This window comes from Nerophis ophidion, linkage group LG04, assembly GCF_033978795.1.
Source record: "Nerophis ophidion isolate RoL-2023_Sa linkage group LG04, RoL_Noph_v1.0, whole genome shotgun sequence".
Classification (NCBI taxonomy): domain Eukaryota; kingdom Metazoa; phylum Chordata; class Actinopteri; order Syngnathiformes; family Syngnathidae; genus Nerophis; species Nerophis ophidion.
The window spans coordinates 74,153,800-74,178,006 of record NC_084614.1 but is presented as its reverse complement, the minus strand read 5'-3'; the positions used below and the strand labels follow the sequence as shown (position 1 = coordinate 74,178,006).

General features: G+C 41.2%; 1 protein-coding gene across 4 annotated transcripts in view; it reads left to right on the top strand.

Moving 5' to 3' along the window:
- Positions 1–24,207, top strand: part of mcama (melanoma cell adhesion molecule a) — a 153,902-nt gene that overhangs the window by 97,614 nt on the left and 32,081 nt on the right. For 2 of the 4 annotated variants that reach the window (XM_061899011.1, XM_061899010.1), the window contains exons 2-3: positions 22,540–22,664; positions 22,777–23,005. In XM_061899011.1, coding sequence (XP_061754995.1) covers positions 22,540–22,664; positions 22,777–23,005 — 354 coding nt within the window. Of the gene's footprint in view, positions 1–8,288; positions 8,329–22,341; positions 22,451–22,539; positions 22,665–22,776; positions 23,006–24,207 lie in introns of those variants that run through there. The other 2 variants (XM_061899012.1, XM_061899013.1) reach the window with 2 other exon arrangements.

Here is a 24,207-nt window from a genome sequence, read left to right as displayed (position 1 = left end):
TTTCTAAAATAAATAGAAAGCCTTACGGTGTTTGTGAAAGAAGCTGAACTATGAGAGAAAGAGGGAGTCCTGGCGCAGTTGTCCTTAAAAAAACCTTCATTACAGTGAATGTTTATTATCTCTCACAAGTGTCCTGCCTCATTTCATGGCTCGCCAGCCACGTGAAGGATTAGAACGAGGGCCCGTTTTGTCGAGGTGATTTTGGGGGCTCTTATCAGTCTGTCAGAGCTGCAGATCTACCACAGGCCTGAGCTGACAGACTTAATCAAACGAGCAAGCCAATCATGGTGACCACGCTTATTGTCTGTGTGTTAATGGTCTAATGAGGCACTATATGCGTACAGGCCGCCTTCATTATCTATTAGGTATCTCATTTGTGTAGCGGCCTTATTGGTACAGGACACAAAAAACTCATCAGCTCCTTCTAGTTGTTAATATTACCTCAATGTTTCCCTTTCTTTTTGGCTGGTTTGACTGGAAGCTGTAATGACCTTGTCTTAACTATTCCACTTTGCAACAATGTTTTGGGAATATTGCATATTATTTGTTTTTCCTCATGAAAAAAAAATAGTGTTGTTTTTTGTTTTTTTTTACAAAAAAAAACATAAAACATAAAAAACAACATTACAAATATATAAAAACATATATTTGATCAGGTCTGAAGCTGTTAAAAAATCAAAGCGTTTAAACTAAAAAAATGTATGACCGATAAAGCTTTTTTGAGCATGTCCATTTTTTGGCTAAGGAAGGAATAGAATGAGTTTTTGAGACAAAAATGTTACTCTTCCAAAAATAATGCATCAAAATGTGTGTTGCTATGAATTATTAACCTGGCTGTAATTGCCTCATCTAAAGTACTCCACTACGCTATACATTTTTTAAAATATTGCATACTTTGTGTTTTTCTCAAACATTTTTTTTTCAAGAAGAGCATGAAACAAAAAAACATTTAAAAAAATATAAACATTTTATGTCTATGGATAGGTCTGAAGCTGTTGAAATAAAAATTAAAGTGTATAACCGAGTGGCACAAGCGGTAGGAAATGGATGGATGGATGGCGGACTTGCAACACTTTTTTGAGCGTCTCCGTTTTTAGGCTGAGGATGGAGGGTTAGTGTGAGTTTTTGGAAAAAATGTCATTGTTCCAAAAATAATAATGCATCAAAATCAGTGTTTCTTGACCTATTAAAATTTGTGACTACCTAAAGTATTGAAATTTTTAGAAAACACTGAATATTTTGTATTTTTTCATGTTTTTTTTTTTTTTACAAAAATAGCTAAAAACATTACAAATAAAAACTTTATAGCTATGATATGTCTAAATACAGATAAAAAAGCTATGCATATATATATATATATATATACTTATACAGTATATCGGGGTTTACCCTTAATGTAATTGAATGTGGCACGCCGCCACATCTCGAAAACCATGTTTTTAAAGTAATATAATATATTGTAGTCCACAGAAGAAATCACACAATGTCCAACGCTATGTTTAACTTTTATTACCAATCTCATTATGTGTATATATATATATATATATATATATATATCTTGATTGGATTATCCAGAGAATAGTGCTCGATACCGTGGTAGAGCGCAATATGTAGGTGTGGGAAAAAATCACAAGACTACTTCATCTCTACAGATCTGTTTCATGAGGGGTTCCCTCAATCATCTGATGATTGAGGGAACCCCTCATGAAACAGATCTGTAGAGATGAAGTAGTCTTGTGATTTTTTCCCACACCTACATATATATATATATATATATATATATATACATATATATATATATATATATATATATGTATATATATATATACATATATATATATGTATATATATATATACATATATATATATGTATATATATATATACATAATGAGATTGGTAATAAAAGTTAAACATAGCGTTGGACATTGTGTCCAGCGGCGGCGGCGATGACCAAGAAGAATGCAGAGTTGGAATATAATTACAACACTTTATGTGGATATTCATATACATATTTATATAATATTTACATATATGTAACTACCAGTTCCATTCACAGACAGAGTCCCATTGCTTTTATGAGCGGTCAAGCGAGTCAAAAGCCGGAAAAAATATATATATATATTACTTTTTATTTAAAAAAAAAATTTTTTTGTGGCGGCCGTAATTCTTTCGTGGCGGGCCGCCACAAATAAATGAATATGTGGGAAACCCTGATATGTATGTATATATATATAAAACAATATATATATATATATATATATAGAAACAAAGAATGGCATAGATATATATTTATACATATGTGTTGGCCCTGCGATGAGGTGGCGACTTGTCCAGGGTGTACCCCGCCTTCCGCCCGATTGTAGCTGAGATAGGCGCCAGCGCCCCCCGTGACCCCAAAAGGGAATAAGCGGTATAAAATGGATGGATGGATGGATATATATATATTAGGGGTGTAATAGTACACAGAAATTTCGGTTCTGTACGTGCCTCGGTTCAGAGGTCACGGTTTGGTTCATTTTTGGTACAGTAAGAAAACAACAAAATATAAATTTTTTGATTATTTATTTAACAAATTTGCTAAATTTTCCACCAAAAATATTTTTCTTAGTGGAATATTTGATGTAAAGTAATCGGAAACCTGGATAAGTCAATCATTTATAATAACATTGATTTTGATTCAATATTATGTTTTGAGCAAAGACAGTTTGAAAGAAAAAAACAGCTTTCTTTTATTAGTCAACGTTGCAACTTTTTCTAAATTACATTTAGCCTTTAAGCTTTTTTATTTCACTTTTGTTTATGTTTTTGTTTATTTTAATAGTATTTTTAGAATGTGCCGTGGGCCTTTAAAACATTAGCTGTGGGCCGCAAATGGCCTCCGGGGCACACTTTTGACACCCCTGCTATAGATAATAAAATATTAAATCTGATAAATCAATGTATAAAAAGCAGAGCCTGGCGACGCATGCGCATTTATCATAACTCTCTCGCTCTTTCTGTCTACGCCCGTCCCTCACGAATGCTGCTGCGCGCACCACTTTTTGTTTTTGTTTTTAACCCCTTCTTAACCCTGAACCTACATTTAAAATACACGCAACCCTAACTTAAAATGCCGGACATTCGAGGCATTTAAGAAACTCCACCCGGACAGCTCCGCAAAGAGGACATATCCCGTGAAAAGAGGAGGTATGGTCAGTCTATCGTAGCCCGATGCTAGCATGCCGTGTATTGTTGTTTTTTTTGATTGATTGAAACTTTTATTAGTAGATTGCACAGTACAGTACATATTCCGTACAATTGACCACTAAATGGTAACACCCGAATAAGTTTTTCAACTTGTTTAAGTCGGGGTCCACGTAAATCAATTAATGGTGCCTTGTTTACAAAACATGCGGTGCGCTACTTAATATGTCCGTGTCGTTCGGTACACCTCCGAACCGAACCAAAAGCCCCATACCGAAACGGTTCAATACAAATACACGTACCGTTACACCCCTAATATATATATATATATCCATCCATCCATCCATCCATTTTCTACCGCTTAATCCCTTTTTGGGTCACGGGGGGGCGCCGGCGCCTATCTCAGCTACAATCGGGCGGAAGGCGGGGTACACCCTGGACAAGTCGCCACCTCATCGCAGGGCCAACACAGATAGACAGACAACATTCACACTCACATTAACACACTAGGGCCAATTTAGTGTTGCCAATCAACCTATCCCCAGGTGCATGTCTTTGGAAGTGGGAGGAAGCCGGAGTACCCGGAGGGAACCCACGCATTCACGGGGAGAACATGCAAACTCCACACAGAAAGATCCCGAGCCTGGATTTGAACCCAGGACTGCAGGAACTTCGTATTGTGAGGCAGACGCACTAACCCCTCTCCCACCGTGAAGCTATATAATTAATATATATATATATATATATATATATATATATATATATATATACACATACATATATATATATACATATATACATATATATATATATATATATATATATATATATATATATATATATATATATATATATATATATATATATATATATATATATATATATATATATATATATATATATATATGTATATATATGGTGTGTGTGTTGGACCTTCTACATGAGCATTCCCTAAATTTCCTACAGATCCACTCCTGTCAATAAGTACATAGTGGTTTTCTTTGTCCAAAGTCTGTCTGATACGCAGGTGATTCAAAAACAATATAAATTATACTTACAATAATAATGGATTAAATTTATATAGCGCTTTTTTTTCGAGTGACTCAAAGCATGTTCTATTGAGAAGCCAATGATTTATTCACTTCAGTCACATTTTGTAGCCACAGCTGCCCTCCGACAACCACCAAACATTCAAACACCAGTGTAAGTTGCACTGGGAGCAAGGTGAGTGAAGTGTCTTGCCCAAGGACACAACAGCAGTGACTACTAGTATGGCACAAGCTGGATTCAGGTTTCTGGACGGCCGCTCTATCATTTGAGCCACACCCGGAAGGCAGAACTTCAGTTGTCAGGCTCCACAGATCATGCGTATTTGTGCTGTAGTATAAAGGCACAACGGGAATAGATAAAACCCGTCCCAGGTTGGGTCTGGAAGCCAAATCCCCAGCAACCCCCCAGCGCTAATCGGATTAGCTGAAAAGTTTAGCGGCGAGGCCCCAAAGAGCAACAACATTTTTTACATTGACTTCTGTGACATAGTTTGTCTCACCACCACCCAGCCTTCTAATCTGTTCCTCGCCTCAAAGCCGGGTCGTCATTTTTGTTACGGTAAACAACAACTTCAGCACCAGATGAACTGTTGTGCACCTCTTGCTCTGGGGTTTGTGTTTGTATGACCGTGTGTTGTGAGACAGACAGAGGAGAGATGCGGTCCACCCAGGTGGGGGAACAATGGCTCACCCGTCGTCTTAGAGGAATGGTTGGCTGAGCACGGCCTGAGTCGAGGAGGGAGGGACTGAGGGAAGGCTGGAGAAAAACTTGAGTCGTGAAAATGATTGGTGCAGACCAAGGGAGGGAGACGGGCCGCTGATGGGGGTGCAGTCAGCTGAATGGGGGCAGCAAGGCGTCGGTGGGTGTCTTGAAGCTCTTTTCATGCTTGGTCTCTTTTTAACCCATGTTGAAAACATGGAGGTCTAGCTCATGCTAATGAGTGTTCACAACCAAAGTTTGGACCACAATCTACATCTGATGTGTTCAGAGTACCTCACATCTTTTCATAGGAATGGAAGAAATGAAAGTCTATTCCTGCGTCTAAGCCACACAGACACAACCTTCCAAGTTTTCTGCGAGTTCTTTCCTGAATTCAATAGTGTTTCTCACGTTATTGGTCCCATGATGGATTGTTTTGCTCCATGAAAAAGCATAAAGATTCTCTGAAAGGCAAAGACTTAGGCAGTGCCCTTGAATGCCTCATCACGGGAACAGTGCTGAGAACACAGTGCTTCATACTAGGGCTGGGCGATATATCGATATACTCGATATATCGATATACTCGATATATCGCGGGTTTGTCTCCATGCGATGTAGAAAATGACTATATCGTGATATTCGAGTACACGTTCTCCCGAAGTTGCTTTTAGCTGCTGGCATTACACTGCATGCTCTAATCACTCTTTCTTGTCTCTCCTTCTCACAGAGACGTAAAACAAGCGCACCTTCTTACATTCGTCACATACTGTCATACACCCTCACGAAGCAGAGAGGTAGCAGCATGGGTAGCGTTAGCTGTGGTGTGAGTGGTAATACGAGAGGAAGAAGGTGCGAATCTGGTAACAGATGAAGGAAAAATTAATTCCCAAGAAAAACAACAGGGGGTCCATAGTCCGGCGGTGGTCTGGCTTTAAGTGGGAATAAGTCAAACAGACCACCGTAATTTGTCAAGTGTGCGGCAAAATCGTTGCTACAAAATGTAGCATTACTGCTAATATGTAGCATCATTTGAAAAGTCACCTGCTAGAGAATCAAGAGTGCTTACTCCGCATGTCAACATCTCCATTCGGTTCCACACGCCCACACCATCAAAATGCTGAGGCAAACATTTCCAGATCAACACCATATGAAAAAAATAGTCAACAACAAAAGGAGATAATGTCCGCAGTAACCTACCACATAGCAAAGGACGAACACTATTTGATTTCCTATTATGCAGCCAATTTTTATTTGAGTTACTGAAATATCTTGTGTGACATCATGCACAAAAGTGCACTTTATTTGTTTTAAACTATTGTAGTGGCGTTCTGTACAAAAAGTGTTCTTAAATTTAGTGTTGTTTTGATATGTCACCTTAGTGACATCATGCACAAAAGTGCACTCATAACTTGTTTTAAAATGTCTCTGACAATTTTGCACTTTTTGTTTTGAAATAATATGAATGTTTGTGCCACTGCTTAATAACTGTTTAATAAATACAGTTTTGGTCAATTGACTTAGTTGTGAGCATATATTAATGCAGTATGAACAAGAATGTTTTAATGTAGACACATAGAATCATCATACTGCTGTGATTATATGCATCAAGTGTTCATTCAAGGCTAAGGCAAGATATCGAGATATATATCGTGTATCGCGATACGGCATAAAAAATATCGAGATATTAAAAAAAGGCCATATCTCCAAGCCAAACTTCATACATTCAAAGGACAATAGGTCCATGCGATAAAACAAAATCAATATATAACACAATAGTCACAAAATCGAGTAAATCAGTAAAAAAATATATATGTTTGATAAAATGTTCAAAAACCTTTTTTATTCTTTGTTGGAAGAAATCGGAAGAAGGAAAGCAAAGTTGGTTGCTTGAACAAAGGCACTCATTTGCTGGTAACCAAACATCGCAAGAAGTGATCACTGATTAGTGGGAGTGACACGCTAACAGCCAATCAGGTGATGGATGGATGGATGGATGGATGGATGGATGGATGGATGGATGGACGGGTGGATGGATGGATGCATACACACACACATAGAAACACATCAATACATACATACTTACTTTATTAAGAAATTCAGCAACCAACTATCAACGTTTGGTTGCACCACCTTGTTGTCTCTCAGTCCATTTTTTGCAAGAAGTGAGAAGAGAAAGTAAAAATTATTGGATTTTTAAAAACAGACCATTGTCACACCAACTGTAAATATTGCAAGGCGCTCATCCCCGCCAAGACCGGTCATACCTCACCACCTTAGCCGCGCTCACCCTTTAGAGCACAACTGTAACTTCCTGGCATAATGTCTGCAGAAAATAGTTCTTCTTAGGTTTTGCTATGTTTACATTTTCACACTTTGCACAATTTTTTTTACACTTTGTTAAGCATTTCTTACGTATTACTTATTTTTGCACCTTCATTTTAAATAAATAAATAAATGATAAATGGGTTGTACTTGTATAGCGCTTTTCTACCTTCAAGGTACTCAAAGCGCTTTGACACTACTTCCACATTTACCCATTCACTCACACACTGATGGTGGGAGCTGCCATGCAAGGCGCCAACCAGCACCCATCAGGAGCAAGGGTGAAGTGTCTTGCTCAGGACACAACGGACGTGACTAGGTTGGTTCTAGGTGGGATTTGAACCAGTGACCCTCGGGTTGCGCACGGCCACTCTCCCACTGCAGCAAGAAGGTGCTTAAGAGGAGGTTTCTTAAGTGTTCTTTGTGATTTTCGTATTTTGTTTACATTGTTTGTTGTCCATGCTTGTGTTGACATGTCCCTTCCTTTTTGCTTTGATAGCTGAGGGGATTATCAGCAGAGGAAAGTTTGAATTAAAACCTTTACATTTCATATATTTTTCCCCTGGTCCTTATTTGATAGGTCATAAAAAATATCAATAATTATCGATATTGACGGATGTAAAACACTTGCACTGCATCCAAAAAGTATTTACAGAACTTAACTTTTTCCACAATTTGTTACATTACAGCCTTATTCCAAAATGGAATACATTCTTGTTTGTCCTCAAAAATCTACAGACCATACCCCATAATGACAATGAGGAGATGTTTTTGTATTTTAAATGTTAGCAGATTTATTCAAAATAAAAAACGAAAAAATCACATGTACATGAGTATTCACAGCCTTTGCTGAATACTTTGTTGATGCACCTTTGGCAGCAATTACAGCCTCAAGTTTTTTTGAATACGTTTGCACAAGCTTGGCACACCTATCTTTGGCAGTTTCGCCCATTCCTCTTTGCAGCACCTCTCAAGTTCCATCAGGTTTAAATGGAAGCATTGTGTAATGACTGATTGGCATAGTAATGCCGGGTTTGTCCCTCCGTGGATGCGTCGACAAGAACACAGCAATAGTAAGTTTAAATGATTTATTAAACTTAACAAAAGCAGGCTATGAACAAAAACACTGGAGCTAACAGACAAAATAAACCAAGGGCGCTAGCATAAAAGCTAGGAATAGAAAACAGAAAAACTATACTTGGCACGAAGGCACACAAAAAAGGAAAAACAATTAATCAGCGTGAGAGCTGGAATAAAACAAAGGCTTAGCGTGAAAAGCTAGCGAGAATATACATACGGTAGTAGACAGTCGTGAATGTTGCTCGAAGGCAAATTTATGGACCCAGACCGAACAAAGAAAAGAGGGAAGCTTATATAGGGAGAAATCACAGAGAACCTGGTGTGTGTAGAAAACGAGGAGCAGGTGAAATCAATGTGTAACCATGGTAACGGACTAAACAGGAAGTAAGTGGGTCAGAAGAGAATGAAACAAAGATGGAAAAATAAACATGTGAAGATCTGAGTCACGGATCGCAACACATTGGCTGTCATTCAGGATGTCTCATGTCGCATTCATCCTTCCTGACTAGTCTCCCAGTTCTTTCCGCTGAAAAACATCCGCACAGCATGATGCTGCCACCACCATGCTGCACCCAAGGGATGGTATCTGTTTGGTGATGAGCGGTGCCCGAATTTCCCCAAACATGACATTCACATGAAAAAGTTCAAGCTTTGTTTAATCAGACCAGATCATTTGGTTTCTCATAGTCTGAGAGTCTTTTAGGTGAATTTTGGCATTTTTCATTAAGAAATGGCTTCCATCTGGCCACTTTACCATACAGGCCTGATTGATGGTTTGCTGTAGAGATGGTTGTCTTTCTGGAAGGTTCTCTCTCTGCAGAGGAATGCTGTAGCTCGGAGAGAGTGGCCATCAGAATCTTGGTGACCTCCCTGACTAGACTTAAGATGAATGCAGCGATGTACAAAGACCCATCCATCCATTTTCTACCGCTTATTCCCTTTTGGGGTCGCGGGGGGCGCTGGCGCCTATCTCAGCTACAATCGGGGAGAAGCCGGGGTACACCCTGGACAAGTCGCCACCTCATCACAGGGCCAACACAGATAGACAGTATTGTTGTTTTTTTTGATTGATTGAAACTTTTATTAGTAGATTGCACAGTACAGTACATATTCCGTACAATTGAGCACTAAATGGTAACACCCGAATAAGTTTTTCAACTTGTTTAAGTCGGGGTCCACGTAAATCAATTAATGGTGCCTTGGTGTGCATTGTTTACAAAACATGCGGTGCGCTACTTAATATGTCTGTGTCGTTCGGTACACCTCCGAACCGAACCGAAAGCCCCATACCGAAACGGTTCAATACAAATACACGTACCGTTACACCCCTAATATATATATATATATATATATATATGTATATATCCATCCATCCATCCATCCATCCATTTTCTACCGCTTAATCCCTTTTGGGGTCACGGGGGGGCGCTGGCGCCTATCTCAGCTACAATCGGGCGGAAGGCGGGGTACACCCTGGACAAGTCGCCACCTCATCGCAGGGCCAACACAGATAGACAGACAACATTCACACTCACATTCACACACTAGGGCCAATTTTAGTGTTGCCAATCAACCTATCCACAGGTGCATGTCTTTGGAAGTGGGAGGAAGCCGGAGTACCCGGAGGGAACCCACGCATTCACGGGGAGAACATGCAAACTCCACACAGAAAGATCCCGAGCCTGGATTTGAACCCAGGACTGCAGGACCTTCGTATTGTGAGGCAGACGCACTAACCCCTCTTCCACCGTGAAGCCGATGTACAGAGACATCCTAGATCAAAACTAATGCTTCCTATCCACTCAGAAGTAGCTTGAGAGGTGCTGCAAAAAAAGGAATGGGCGAAAATGCCAAAGACAGGTGTGTCAAGCTTGTGCAATCGTATTCAAAAAAACTTGAGAGTGAAATTGCTGCCAAAGGTGCATCAAAAAAGTATTGATCAAAGGCTGGGAATACTTATGTACATGTGATTTTTGAGTTTACATTTTTTTAATTAGCAAATTAATAAAAAAAAACATTTTCACATCGAAATTATGGGGTATTTTCTGTAGAATTCTTTGAGGAGAAAAAATAATTTATTCCATTTTGGAATAAGGCTATAACACAGGGGTGTCAAACTCAAATACAGAGTGGGCCAAAATTTAAAACAGAACAAAGCCACGGGCCAAGGTTGAACAAATTAACCTTTTAAAGGCCTACTGAAAGCCACTACTACCGACCACGCAGTCTGATAGTTTATATAGATAGATAGTTAGATAGTTTATATATTAATGATGAAATATTAACATTGCAACACATGCCAATACGGCCTTTTTAGTTGACTAGATTGCAATTTTAAATTTCCCCACGGAGATTATTGTTGAATGACGCATGACGGACTGTAAGGAGATATTCCCGCTGCACCACTCGCGGCTAAAAGTCGTCTGCTTTAACCGCATAATTACACAGTATTTTGGACATCTGTGTTGCTGAATCTTTTGCAATTTGTTCAATTTATATTGGAGAAGTCAAAGTAGGAAGATGGAGTTGGGAAGCTTTAGCCTTTAGCCACAAAAACACACGGTGATTCCTTGTTTAAAATTCCCGGAGGTTAAACTTTACTATGGATCAGAGCGGTCAAGCGGACATGGATCCCGACCAAATGTCAACCAGCAGTTTTCGGTGAGCAAATTGTGGTAAAAAGTCGCCTCTTACCGGAGATTAGCTGAGCTTGCGCCGTCCATACAGCTGCCGTCGACTTCCCTGAGACACTGGCCTCAAGACACCCGTGGACACACCCCTCCGACTATCAGGTACTATTAAACTCACTAAAACACTAGCAACACAATAGGAAAATAAGGGATTTCCCAGAATTATCCTAGCAAATGTGTGTCTAAAAACATCTGAATCCATCCCAATGCGATCGCCTTTTTTTTTCTTTTTTTTCGAGTCCTTCGCTATCAATATCCTAATACACAAATCTTTCATCCTCGCTCAAATTAATGGGGAAATTGTCGTTTTCTCGGTCCGAATATCTCTTACTGCTGGTGGCTCCCATTAAAAACAATGTGAATATGTGTGAAGCCCTGCAACTTGTGACGTCACGCGCACATACGTCCGGTAAAGGCAGGGCTTTTCTATTAGCAACCAAAAGTTGCAAACTTTATCGTGGATGTTCTCTACTAAATCTTTTCAGCAAAAATATGGCTATATAGCGAAATGATCAAGTATGACACATAGAATGGACCTGCTATTTCCATTTGAATAAGAAAATCTCATTTCAGTAGGCCTTTAATAGGGACTGTTGCGTTGGACCAGTTCTTCCGCCGGTCACCCCACCCCCCCAGGTTCTTTTGATGACACATAAGCTGGTTTTAAATCAATCAGAGGCAGAGGTTTCGCATTGAATATTGAACAATCAAGGCTTATATAACTTTATAGTGACATGCAAAATTGAGTTTCTAATAATAATAATAATAATTCAAAAATATCAATGGCATATCAAATAAAGTTTAAATAAAAATTGAATGCCTATTTTCTATTTGCAGCTTTCTGAGGTAAATATCAAAATAAACTTTTTCCACAGGCTAATAATAAATTTGAAAATAAAATATTAATGAATGAATCAAACATTCAAGCCTTGAAGTAGCAAGAGAAAGTGCAGGAACAAAACGGTAATTATTGCTCAGTTTGCTACACTGATTTGCTTTAACACTGAATATAGAACAAGCAACGCTTATATAACTTAATAGTGCAAAATCAACTTTCAAAAAACCAACGAAAAACATCAATGGTGTATTAAATAAAAAATTGAATGCCTCTTTTTTATTTGCAGCCTTCTGAGGTAAATATCAACATTACCTTTTTCCACAGGCTAATACATTTGAAAATAAAATAACAATGAATAAATCTACCATTCAGGCCTTTTTACTGCTCAGTTTGCGACACACTGATCTAATCTGATGTGCCCGAGCCAGATACCTGGCATATTTTCTGGGATGCTAGTTCATTAATGTCGGGGCTCAAGTGGGTGGGGTTTGGTGGTAGCGGGGGGTGTATATTGTAGCGTCCCGGAAGAGTTAGTGCTGCAATGGGTTCTGGTTATTTGTTCTGTTGTGTTACGGTGCGGATGTTCTCCCGAAATGTGTTTGTCATTCTTGTTTGGTGTGGTTTCACAGTGTGGTGCATATTTGTAACATAGATAGATAGATAGATAGATAGATAGTACTTTATTGATTCCTTCAGGAGAGTTCCTTCAGGAAAATTAAAATTCCAGCAGCAGTGTACAGAGTTGAGATCAATTTAAAGAAAAAAGTAAAAAGTAAATAATGGGGGTTTAAAAGGAAACAAAATAGAGAAATATTACAAAAAGAATAAAAACCATGGGAATAACAATATAACAGTAAAATAAGAATATAACAAGACAAAGTAGGCAGTAGTGACCATGTTATGAAAACGTATTGCACTGTTAATGTTTTGCATCCCCTGTCATCCTAGTACCCCCCGTGCCCCGCCCCAGAGAGGAGTTGTACAGTCTAATGGCGTGTGGGACAAAAGAGTTCTTGAGTCTATTAGTCCTGCACTTGGGATGAAGCAGTCTAGAACTGAACAGGCTCCTCTGGCTACTGATAACTGTATGCAGAGGGTGACTGGCATCATCCAGGATGCTCACTAGTTTGTCCACAGTCCTCTTCTCTGCCACCGTCACCAGTGAGTCCAGTTTCATTCCGATTGTAGAACCGGCCCGCCTGATCAGTTTCTCAAGTCTGGAGCTTTCCTTCTTAGATGTACTGCCCCCCCAGCACACTACCATGTAGAACAGAACACTGGCAACCACAGACTGGTAGTACATCCACAGGAGTTTTCTACAAATGTTGAAGGAGTGCAGTCTCCTGAGGAAGTACAGCCTGCTCTGTCCTTTCTTGTACTGGTGGTCCGTGTTAACAGTCCAGTCCAGCTTATTGTCCACCCAAACCCCGAGGTACTTGAATGAGTCCACGGTCTGTACCTCAACCCCCTCGATCACAATAGGTTGTGACCGTGGACTCGACCTCCCAAAGTCAATGACCAGTTCCTTGGTCTTTGACGGATTGAGCTGCAAGAGGTTCGTGTGGCACCAGACAACAAAGTCCCTCACCAGGTTCCGAAACTCCTCCTCTCTGCCGTCCCTGATGCACCCGACGATGGCTGTGTCATCCGCGTACTTCTGGATGTGACACAGCTCTGAGTTGTAGCAGAAGTCAGCGGTGTACAGGGTGAAGAGAAGAGGGGCCAGCACCGTTCCCTGCGGTGCTCCGGTGCTGCTGATCACAGTGTCAGACGTGATGTCCTTCAGTCTGACGTACTGTGGCCTGTCGGTGAGGTAGTTATGACAGCCATACAGGTCACACATAGTGTGACCTGTATGGCTGTTGATCAGATATGCCTTGCATCCAATTATGTGTGTGTAGAAGCGGCATATATCATGTGACAGGGGCCGGCACGCTGTTTGTATGGAGGAAAAGCAGACGTGATGACAGGTTGTGGAGGACGCTAAAGGCAGTGCCTTTAAGACACGCCCCCAATATTGTTGTCCGGGTGGAAATCGGGAGAAATTCAGGAGAATGGTTGTCCCGGGAGACTTTCGAAAATCGGGAAGGTTGGCAAGTACGAGTATTAGCGGTGAATGCTGTGTTACAGTGGCACCGCCGCTGTATAATACCGTCAGACCAGCTCTAATGTTAATTTGATATTGCCCACGGCGGGTAAGAGTTTGACACCCGTGCTATAACATAACAAAATGTTGGAAAAGTGAATGTGAATACTTTGCGGATGCACTGTATATCGTGATACAAGTTTTCAGCCATATCACCCAGCCCTACTACACTGTTTGTGTGTAGTATTTAGTAATGACAATGATTAACAAACGACCAATATCCATTCTTCACCAACACTGAGAGTCAATCAATCAATCAATCAATCAATGTTTACTTATATAGCCCTAAATCACTAGTGTCTCAAAGGGCTGCACAAACCACCACGACATCCTCGGTAGGCCCACATAAGGGCAAGGAAAACTCACACCCAGTGGGACATCGGTGACAATAATGACCCAGTGGGACGTCGGTGACAATAATGACTATGAGAACCTTAGAGAGGAGGAAAGCAATGGATGTCGAGCGGGTCTAACATGATACTGTGAAAGTTCAATCCACAATGGATCCAACACAGTCGCGAGAGTCCAGTCCAAAGCGGATCCAATACAGCAGCGAGAGTCCCGTTCACAGCGGAGCCAGCAGGAAACCATCCCAAGCGGAGGCGGATCAGCAGCGCAGAGATGTCCCCAGCCGATACACAGGCAAGCAGTACATGGCCACCGGATCGGACCGGACCCCCACCACAGGGGAGAGTGGGACATAGAAGAAAAAGAAAAGAAACAGCAGATCAACTGGTCTAAAAAGGGAGTCTATTTAAAGGCTAGAGTATACAAATGAGTTTTAAGGTGAGACTTAAATGCTTCTACTGAGGTGGCATCTCGAACTGTTACCGGGAGGGCATTCCAGAGTACTGGAGCCCGAACGGAAAACGCTCTATAGCCCGCAGACTTTTTTTGGGCTTTGGGAATCACTAAAAAGCCGGAGTCCTTTGAACGCAGATTTCTTGCCGGGACATATGGTACAATACAATCGGCAAGATAGGATGGAGCTAGACCGTGTAGTATTTTGAGTCCCCATCCTTTGTTTGGTGCTTGAATCCACAGTTATTAATTTTTCTTCATTTGATCACATGCTATGGGATGATTTTATTGTCATAATTTTATTGCATGATTTTTGTATCCCTTTAATTTAGGTAGCCAGGGACAGCAGATGGAAATGAGCTATTTAGCTATAATCTGGTACAGAACATATCTGTTTTTGAGTTTAATGTTTCTGTGCATTGTCCCTTCAAATAAGGACTAAACTCAGACGGATACACGGGCAAAGAGACCAGTTCGTTACTAGCTGTGTACCGTAACATTGATAAACAAGAAAACATACGCAAACCAGGACCAACATTTTTCAAAAACTGAATAATACGAGTGTGTCGTACCACTGTATGTCATGTTTTGTGGTCACGTTCTGTTTGGTTTTAGACTCATTGTGCACTCTTGTTTTTTTTGTCACCATAACAACTCATTAGTTTTCACCTGTCCTCATGTCACGCACCTGATTCACTTGGACTCATGCACCTGTTGTCAATCACCACATCACCTTTTAAGCCTGTAGTTGCCAGTCAGTCTGTGCATCACCCTCTACACCAGGGGTGTCCAAACTTTTTCCACTGAGGGCCACACACGGAAAAATTAAAACATGCGGGGAGCGTTTTGATATTTTTCATTTCCAAACCATAACAACATATATGGATTCTTTATTTTTTACCTTTAGGACTCCCAGGGACCATAGAGGGTCTCCGTCATTAACATGTTAAAAATAAGTCAAATTGTTATTTTGATTTTTTATGTAACGCTTACAGTAAATCCCTATATCAACTTCAGGTTGATATAAAGTAAAAAAAAAAAAAAAAAAAAAGGTTTTATGCCTTTCCAGTCAAAGACAACTTTTTTTTTTATATATCATCCATCCATTTACTACCGCTTATTCCCTTTCGGGGTCACGGGGGGCGCTGGCGCCTATCTCAGCTACAATCGGGCGGAAGGTAAAACTGAAATATGCAGTATTTCCCCCATTGCCCTAAACATTCAGAAAGCAATGTTTGATCTGAAGTAATTGGAGCCCTAATAAGATCAATAATACAGGACACCATTGATTTAAATGTATTAAAAATAAATAAAATCCCACTAAATATCTTGGAATCCAAAAGGTCCCTCACTCATAAAGTGATGCATTTTTATTATTATTAGTTTTACTTTCAACACTTAACTTCAGCTATATCTGTGGATTTTACATTTGAACTATTATTTTGTGGGTTTTATGCTCTTGTCAAAGAATACACTGTTTTTATATGGCAACCACACATTGTATTCACATATTTTCCACATAAAACATTATAAAGTGAAATATTTGAAGTAATTGTAGCCTTAAATAGGTCAATAATTCATTGTAAAAAAAAAAAAAAAAAGTTAAACCTTTTTTTTTTTAGCATTGGCAATAAGAGCAAAATAAAGAAAGACAAAAGAAAAACAAACAGCCTGCATGGCAGCTTTGTGTCAACATTGCAACCTTTCCCTGTTAAATTTCACCTCATTCTACTTTTTTTTGTGTTTTTTTTAATTTATTTTTGCAATAGCATTTCCCGAATGTGTGGCGGGCCACTAAACAATTAACTGTGGGCCGCAAATGGCACTTCAGACACCCCTGCTCTACACACTCCTGACACTTCTAATTGCTCACTCCTTGCCATAGTTTCATGCTTTTCACGTCACAGTAAGTGTAGTTTTGTTTCATGTCTTTAAGTCTGTTCATGTGTTAGTTTTGTTCCTGCGTTAAGTTTGTTCCCCGCCTTGTGCGCGCCCTTTGTTTTTGTAGTACTTTGAGTGTTTGGATTAAAATATGTCATTACCTTCACGTCGTGTCCGGTCCAGTCGCTTTGCACCACGGGAAAACAAACCTCACCAAAGGCCACGTCTTGACACTGTATAGAAATTGTCCACAATCACAACTGACATATACAGCTAACATTTTTAATGTCTAGTTCAGTGGTTTTTAACCTGGATTCGATCGAACCCTAGTGGTTCGGTGAGTTGGCCTCAGGGGTTCGGCGGAGGTCAAGGAGGACAGGAGGGGCGGTATAGCTCGGTTGGTACAGTGGCCGTGCCAACCAACGTGAGGGTTCCAGGTTCGATCCCCGCTTCCGCCATCCTAGTCACTGCCGTTGTGTCCTTGGGCAAGACACTTTACCCACCTGCTCCCAGTGCCACCCACACTGGTTTAAATGTAACTTAGATCCAATCAATCCAATGCACTTTATTTATATAGCACATTTAAACAACAAAAACGTTTCCAAAGTGCTGCACAGCCACGTTAAAAACAATATTAAAAAACAATATTATGTTCCACCAATGACTGAATAAAAACAAAAAATAAATAAATATAAAACCAATATAAAAATATCCATCCATCCATTTTCTACCGCTTATTCCCTTTTGGGGTCGCGGGGGGCGCTGGCGCCTATCTCAGCTACAATCGGGCGGAAGGCGGGGTACACCCTGGACAAGTCGCCACCTCATCGCAGGGCCAACACAGATAGACAGACAACATTCACACTCACATTCACACACTAGGGCCAATTTAGTGTTGCCAATCAACCTATCCCCAGGTGCATGTCTTTGGAAGTGGGAGGAAGCCGGAGTACCCGGAGGGAACCCACGCATTCACGGGGAGAACATGCAAACTCCACACAGAAAGATCCCGAGCCTGGATTTGAACCCAGGACTGCAGGACCTTCGTATTGTGAGGCAGACGCACTAACCCCTCTGCCACCGTGAAGCCCAATATAAAAATCCATCCATCCATCCATTTCCTACCGCTTATTCCCTTTTGGGGTCGCGGGGGGCGCTGGCGCCTATCTCAGCTACAATCGGGCGGAATATGATTAAAAACTATTTTATAGGGTGAAATCAATTAAAACAGTAAAATAGAAATCAAAGTGTATAAAAAACACAGAGGACAACAGAGAACAGAGGACCACACAACTCACGTAGTGTTAAAAGCCAAAGAATAAAAGTGGGTCTTAAGACGAGACTTAAAACACTCCACTGTGGAAGCAGTTTGAACATGGAGGGGCAGAGTGTTCCAGAGCTTAGGGCCGACCACAGAGAAGGCCCTGTCTCCCCTGGTCTTAAGTCTGGTCTTGAGCACCACGAGCTGGAACTGGCTCTCAGACCTCAGAGCGCGCGCAGGAATGTAAATTTGGATGAGGGCCGAGATATACTGAGGTGCCAGTCCATGTAAAGATTTAAAAACAAAACAGCAATGTTTTAAAATCAATTCTAAAATGAACAGGGAGCCAGTGCAAACTCTGAAGAATTGGGGTTATATGCTGGCGTTTCCTGGCCCCTGTTAAAAGTCTCTGCTGCCGCGTTCTGGACTAACTGCAACCGGGAGAGAGCTTTTTGGCTAATGCCAGCATAAAGTGCATTGCAGTAGTCCAGGTGACTTGAAATAAAAAAATGCACGACTTGTTCAAAAAGGTTCAAAGATAAAAACGGTTTAACCTTTACTAAAAGACGAAGGTGATAATAGATATTGGGTTTCACTATGTAAAAGTGCTTTGAGTAATGAGAGAAAAGTGCTATATAAATATAATTCACTTCACTAATTCACTTCAAAAACACCCGACTCTCCCTATCGGCGTATTACTGATACGGCAACAGCCGACTGATTTGCAAGTGTGTCATTTGTTGTGAGTTTATGCACTGTGTTGGTTTTGTTGTTTGAACAGGTGATGTTCATGTGCACCAGGAAATAAAAACATGGTAACACTTTAGTATGGGGAACATCCATCCATCCATCTTCTTCCGCTTATCCGAGGTTGGGTCGCGGGGGCAACAGCCTAAGCAGGGAAGCCCAGACTTCCCTCTCCCCAGCCACTTCGTCTAGCTCTTCCCGGGGGATCCCGAGGCGTTCCCAGGCCAGCCGGGAGACATAGTCTTCCCAACGTGTCCTGGGTCTTCCCCGTGGCCTCCTACCGGTTGGACGTGCCCTAAACACCTCCCTAGGGAGGCGTTCGGGTTGCATCCTGACCAGATGCCCGAACCACCTCATCTGGCTCCTCTCGATGTGAAGGAGCAGTGGCTTTACTTTGAGTTCCTCCCGGATGGCAGAGCTTCTCACCCTATCTCTAAGGGAGAGCCCCGCCACACGGCGGAGGAAACTCATTTCGGCCGCTTGTACCCGTGATCTTATCCTTTCGGTCATGACCCAAAGCTCATGACCATAGGTGAGGATGGGAACGTAGATGGACCGGTAAATTGAGAGCTTTGCCTTCCGGCTCAGCTCCTTCTTCACCACAACGGATCGGTACAACGTCCGCATTACTGAAGACGCCGCAACGATCCGCCTGTCGATCTCACGATCCACTCTTCCCTCACTCGTGAACAAGACTCTTAGCTACTTGAACTCCTCCAGTATGGGGAACATATTCACCATTAATTAGTTGCTTATTAACATGCAAATTAGTAACATATTGGCTCTTAACTAGTCATTAAGTACTTATTAATGCCTTATTCGGCATGGCCTTATTATAACCCTAACCAAATAACTCTAAATTAAGTCTTTATTATTTAGAATATGTTTTCCTAGTGTCCAAATGACTCTAAATTAAGTCTTTGTTACTTAGAATATGTTCCCCATACTAAAGTGTTACCAAAAAAGTATAACTTTGTCTTGAATTTGAAAAAAAACAACATTTTATTTTTACACTAAAGAAGGGTTCGGTGAATGCACATATCAAACTGGTGGGGTTCGGTACCTCCAACAAGGTTAAAGGGAAACATTATCACAATTTCAAAAGGGTTAAAAACAATAAAAATCTGTTCCCAGTGGTTTGTTGTATTTTTTGAAGTTTTTTTCAAAATTTTACCGGTCTCGGAATATCCCTAAATAAAGCTTTAAAGTGCCTTATTTTCGCTATCTTCGAAACCACTATCCATTTCCCTGTGACGTCACACAGTGCTGCCAATGTAAACAAACAATGAGAATACCACAGCAAGATATAGCGACATTAGCTCGGATTCAGACTCGGATTTCAACGACTTAAGCGATTCAACAGATTACGCATGTATTGAAACAGATGGTTGGAGTATGAAAGTATTGAAGAAGAAACTGAAGCTATTGAGCGAATAGCTATTGACGCTATTCATAGCCATTGCATGACCGAATAGCTGCGTTAGCATCGCCGGTAAAATGTGCGGAGCAAACGATCAGGACTTTTGCATCTCGTGACACTGCAACAACTTAAATCTGTCGATTGGTAAGTGTTTGTTTCGCATTAAATGTGGGTGGAAGGAAACGTTATTTAGTTGCAAAGGCATCTGCAGGTTATCCATACATCTCAGTACCATGTCTGCTTTAGCACCGCCGGTAAATAGCATGTTTGCATCGATTAGCGTAGCATGTTAGCTTCGATTAGCTGGCAGACAACATCAACAAAACTCACCTTTGTGATTTCGTTGACTATCGTTGCAAATGCATTTGCAGGTTATCCATACATCTCTGTGCCATGTCTGCCTTAGCATCGCCGGTAAATAGCATGTTAGCATCAATTAGCGTAGCATGTTAGCATCGATTAGCTGGCAGTCAACATCAACAACACTCACCTTTGTGATTTCGTTGACTATCGTTGCAAATGCATCTGCAGGTTATCCATACATCTCTGTGCCATGTCTGCTTTAGCAGCGCCAGTAAATAGCATGTTAGCGTCGATTAGCGTAGCATGTTAGCATCGATTAGCTGGCAGACAACATCAACAAAACTCACCTTTGTGATTTCGTCGACTATCGTTGCAAATGCATCTGCAGGTTATCCATACATCTCTGTGCCATGTCTGCTTTAGCACCGCCAGTAAATAGCATGTTAGCGTCGATTAGCGTAGCATGTTAGCATCGATTAGCTGGCAGTCAACATTAACAACACTCACCTTTGTGATTTCGTCGACTATCGTTGCAAATGCATCTGCAGGTTATCCATACATCTCTGTGCCATTTCTGCTTTAGCAGCGCCAGTAAATAGCATGTTAGCGTCGATTAGCATAGCATGTTAGCATCGATTAGCTGGCAGTCAACATCAACAAAACTCACCTTTGTGATTTCGTTGACTATCGTTGCAAATGCATTTGCAGGTTATCCATACATCTCTGTGCCATGTCTGCCTTAGCACCGCCAGTAAATAGCATGTTAGCGTCGATTAGCGTAGCATGTTAGCATCGATTAGCTGGCAGTCAACATTAACAACACTCACCTTTGTGATTTCGTCGAATATCGTTGCAAATGCATCTGCAGGTTATCCATACATCTATGTGCCATGTCTGCTTTAGCACCGCCAGTAAATAGCATGTTAGCGTCGATTAGCGTAGCATGTTAGCATCGATTAGCTGGCAGTCACGCCGCAACCAAATATGTCTGATTAGCACATAAGTCAACAACATCAACAAAATTCACTTTTGTGATTTCGTTGCCTTAATCGTTGCCAATGCATCTGCAGGTTATCCATAAATCTCTGTGCCATGTCTGTCTTAGCATCGGCGATAAAATATGGAGACACTCTGGCCCATTCAATGGGGGTCTGGCGGCCGACACTTTGGCATCTTCGGGCCAGTGGTGCAACTTGAATCCCTCCCAGTTAGTGTTGTTACACCCTCCGACAACACACCGACGAGGCATGATGTCTCCAAGGTTCCCAAAAATAGTCGAAAAAACGGAAAAAACCAGAGCTGAGACCCAATGTTTACAATGTGTTGAAAATGAAAATGGCGGCTGTGTTACCTCGGCGACGTCACATTCTGACGTCATCGTGATAAACAGAAAGGCGTTTAATTCGCCAAATTTCACCCATTTAGAGTTCGGAAATCGGTTAAAAAAATATATGGTCTTTTTTCTGCACCATCAAGGTATATATTGACGCTTACATAGGTCTGGTGATAATGTTCCCCTTTAAGAACCACTGGTCCAGTTTGAACACCACACAACACAACAGCACCCCATAGTTAGGATCTCCTTTCACTGCGAGCAAATATCACCCAAACAAATGTTAAAACAAATAAATAAAAAAATAACTAAAACATGGCGGTTTGTGGAAACACATGACTTGAGTTATTTCTGACCGTGTAAGTGGAGAACAAGAGTATCCTCCGCCGTCTCGCAAAACCACTCCACGCCAGATTAAACAGAACACTGTGCCAAAATGTTTTCTTTCTCACTGCGAAAGAAGAGAGCAGCCAAGTCCAACATGGCTGCAGAACAAGTTGGCTCAGGAAATCAGCCTGGCGACTCGTCTCTCTTTCTTGTGTGCCTAAATTCCCCGCGATGATGCCCAGGAAACTGCTTTTCTGGCCAAGATGTGTCAGTTCGCGAGGCGGAAGGGAGACAAAGAAGCCCGCCATGTGGACTTTCTTCCTCTTCTGTTCCCGTCCGTCTCGTGCCAAAGACAACGTAGATTTAGGGTTAGCTTGCGTATTAGGAATTCAACTATTGGTCGCAGATGGAATTGTTTTGCCTCATGAATTTAGTTTCGTGTGTTCATGTGTTGCAGTGTGGGCCGAGGTGGACGGGACTATGCCTGAGAGTGTCGAGGTGTACCTGGGCGACTCGGCCGAGATCCCGTGCCAGTACAATATCACTGGCTCGCCCAGCCAGATCTCTATCCAGTACTTTGTGGTGAGTCCACATGTGCATTTGCCTCACTTAGTGTGACCACAACGTAGTGAGTCATATTTTCATAATGCGGATATTTTACATCTGCCTTCCAAATCCTTACCTCTCTATCCAGCACGACCAAGAAAGGAACTCGCGGACCCGGATCATCTACAGCGACGGCAAGAACATATCCGTGGACGACGACACAGAGTACAGCGGCCGCATCCAGGTGACCTCGGACCAGCAAGAAACCCTCCTCACCATCCAGAAGGTCCAGCTTTCAGACGAGAGGGAGTTCTTCTGCTCGGTGAACGCATTAAATGCAGGCTACAGCGATGAAAAGACTCACCTCAGGGTGTTTGGTGAGGAAACCCACTTAAAGTTTACAATAACCTTTAATCATCAAGGGTCCTTTTCTCCCAGTGAGGAAAGAGTTTCACAATTGCAGCATTCTGCTCCTCCACTTAAATATGTCATTCCCTGTCACATTTGGCCTTCCAAGTATTCTCCCATCCATTTAAATACTTTTGCTCTTAACCGTTTGCATTTGAACTGATACGGTACCGATTGCCAGAACCTGGGAAATGGTACTAGTACTTAACGGTGCCAGTTTTCGGTACTTTTTCTTTTTTATGTGTTAATAAATGTCGATTACAAGCTGCACCTCCAATACTGGAAGTTGCTCTATCCAGTAAGCTAAATGTTATGTTGCGCCCTAAAAAGTTTTTATACTCTAAGTCAGGGGTGCCCACACTTTTTCTGCAGGCGAGCTACTTTTCAATTGACCAACTCGAGGGGATCTACCTCATTTATATATATATTTATATTTATTTATTTATGAAAGAGACATTTTTGTTAACAAGTTAAATGTGTTTAATGATAATACAAGCATGTGTAACACATATAGATGTCTTTCTTTCACGAAGACAAGAATATAAGTTGGTGTATTACCTGATTCTGATGACTTGCATTGATTGGAATCAGACAGTAATGATGATAACGCCCACATTTTCAAATGGAGGAGAAAAAAAGTTGTCCTTTCTGTACAATACCACATGAAAGTGGTTGGTTTTTGGCATCTAATTCATCCAGCTTCCATACACTTTACAAGAAAAACATTGGCGGCAAATTCCGTAGCTTGCTTGATTGACATTCACGGTACCCGAGGGTCTTGTGAGATGACGCTGGCTGCTGCCAGTTCATTATTATGAAAAAATGACAGAGAGGAAGGCGAGAAACACTTTTTATTTCAACAGACTTTCGCGCCGTCCCTTCCGTCAAAACTCTAAAGGCCGACTGCACATTTCCTATCTTCACAATAAAAGCCCTGTTTCATGCTGCCTGCGCTAACAAAATAAGAGTCTCAGAAAGCTGGCGTGCACATCACTTGTGCACGCCAGCTTTCTGAGGGGTCGCTTGTGCACGCCAGTTTTCCGAGACTCTGTATTTAGTTAGCGCAGGCAGCATGAAGCAGGGCTTTTATTGTGAAGATAGGAAATGTGCAGTCGACCTTTAGAGTTTTGACGGAAGGTACGGCACGAGAGTCTGTTGAAATAAAAAGTGT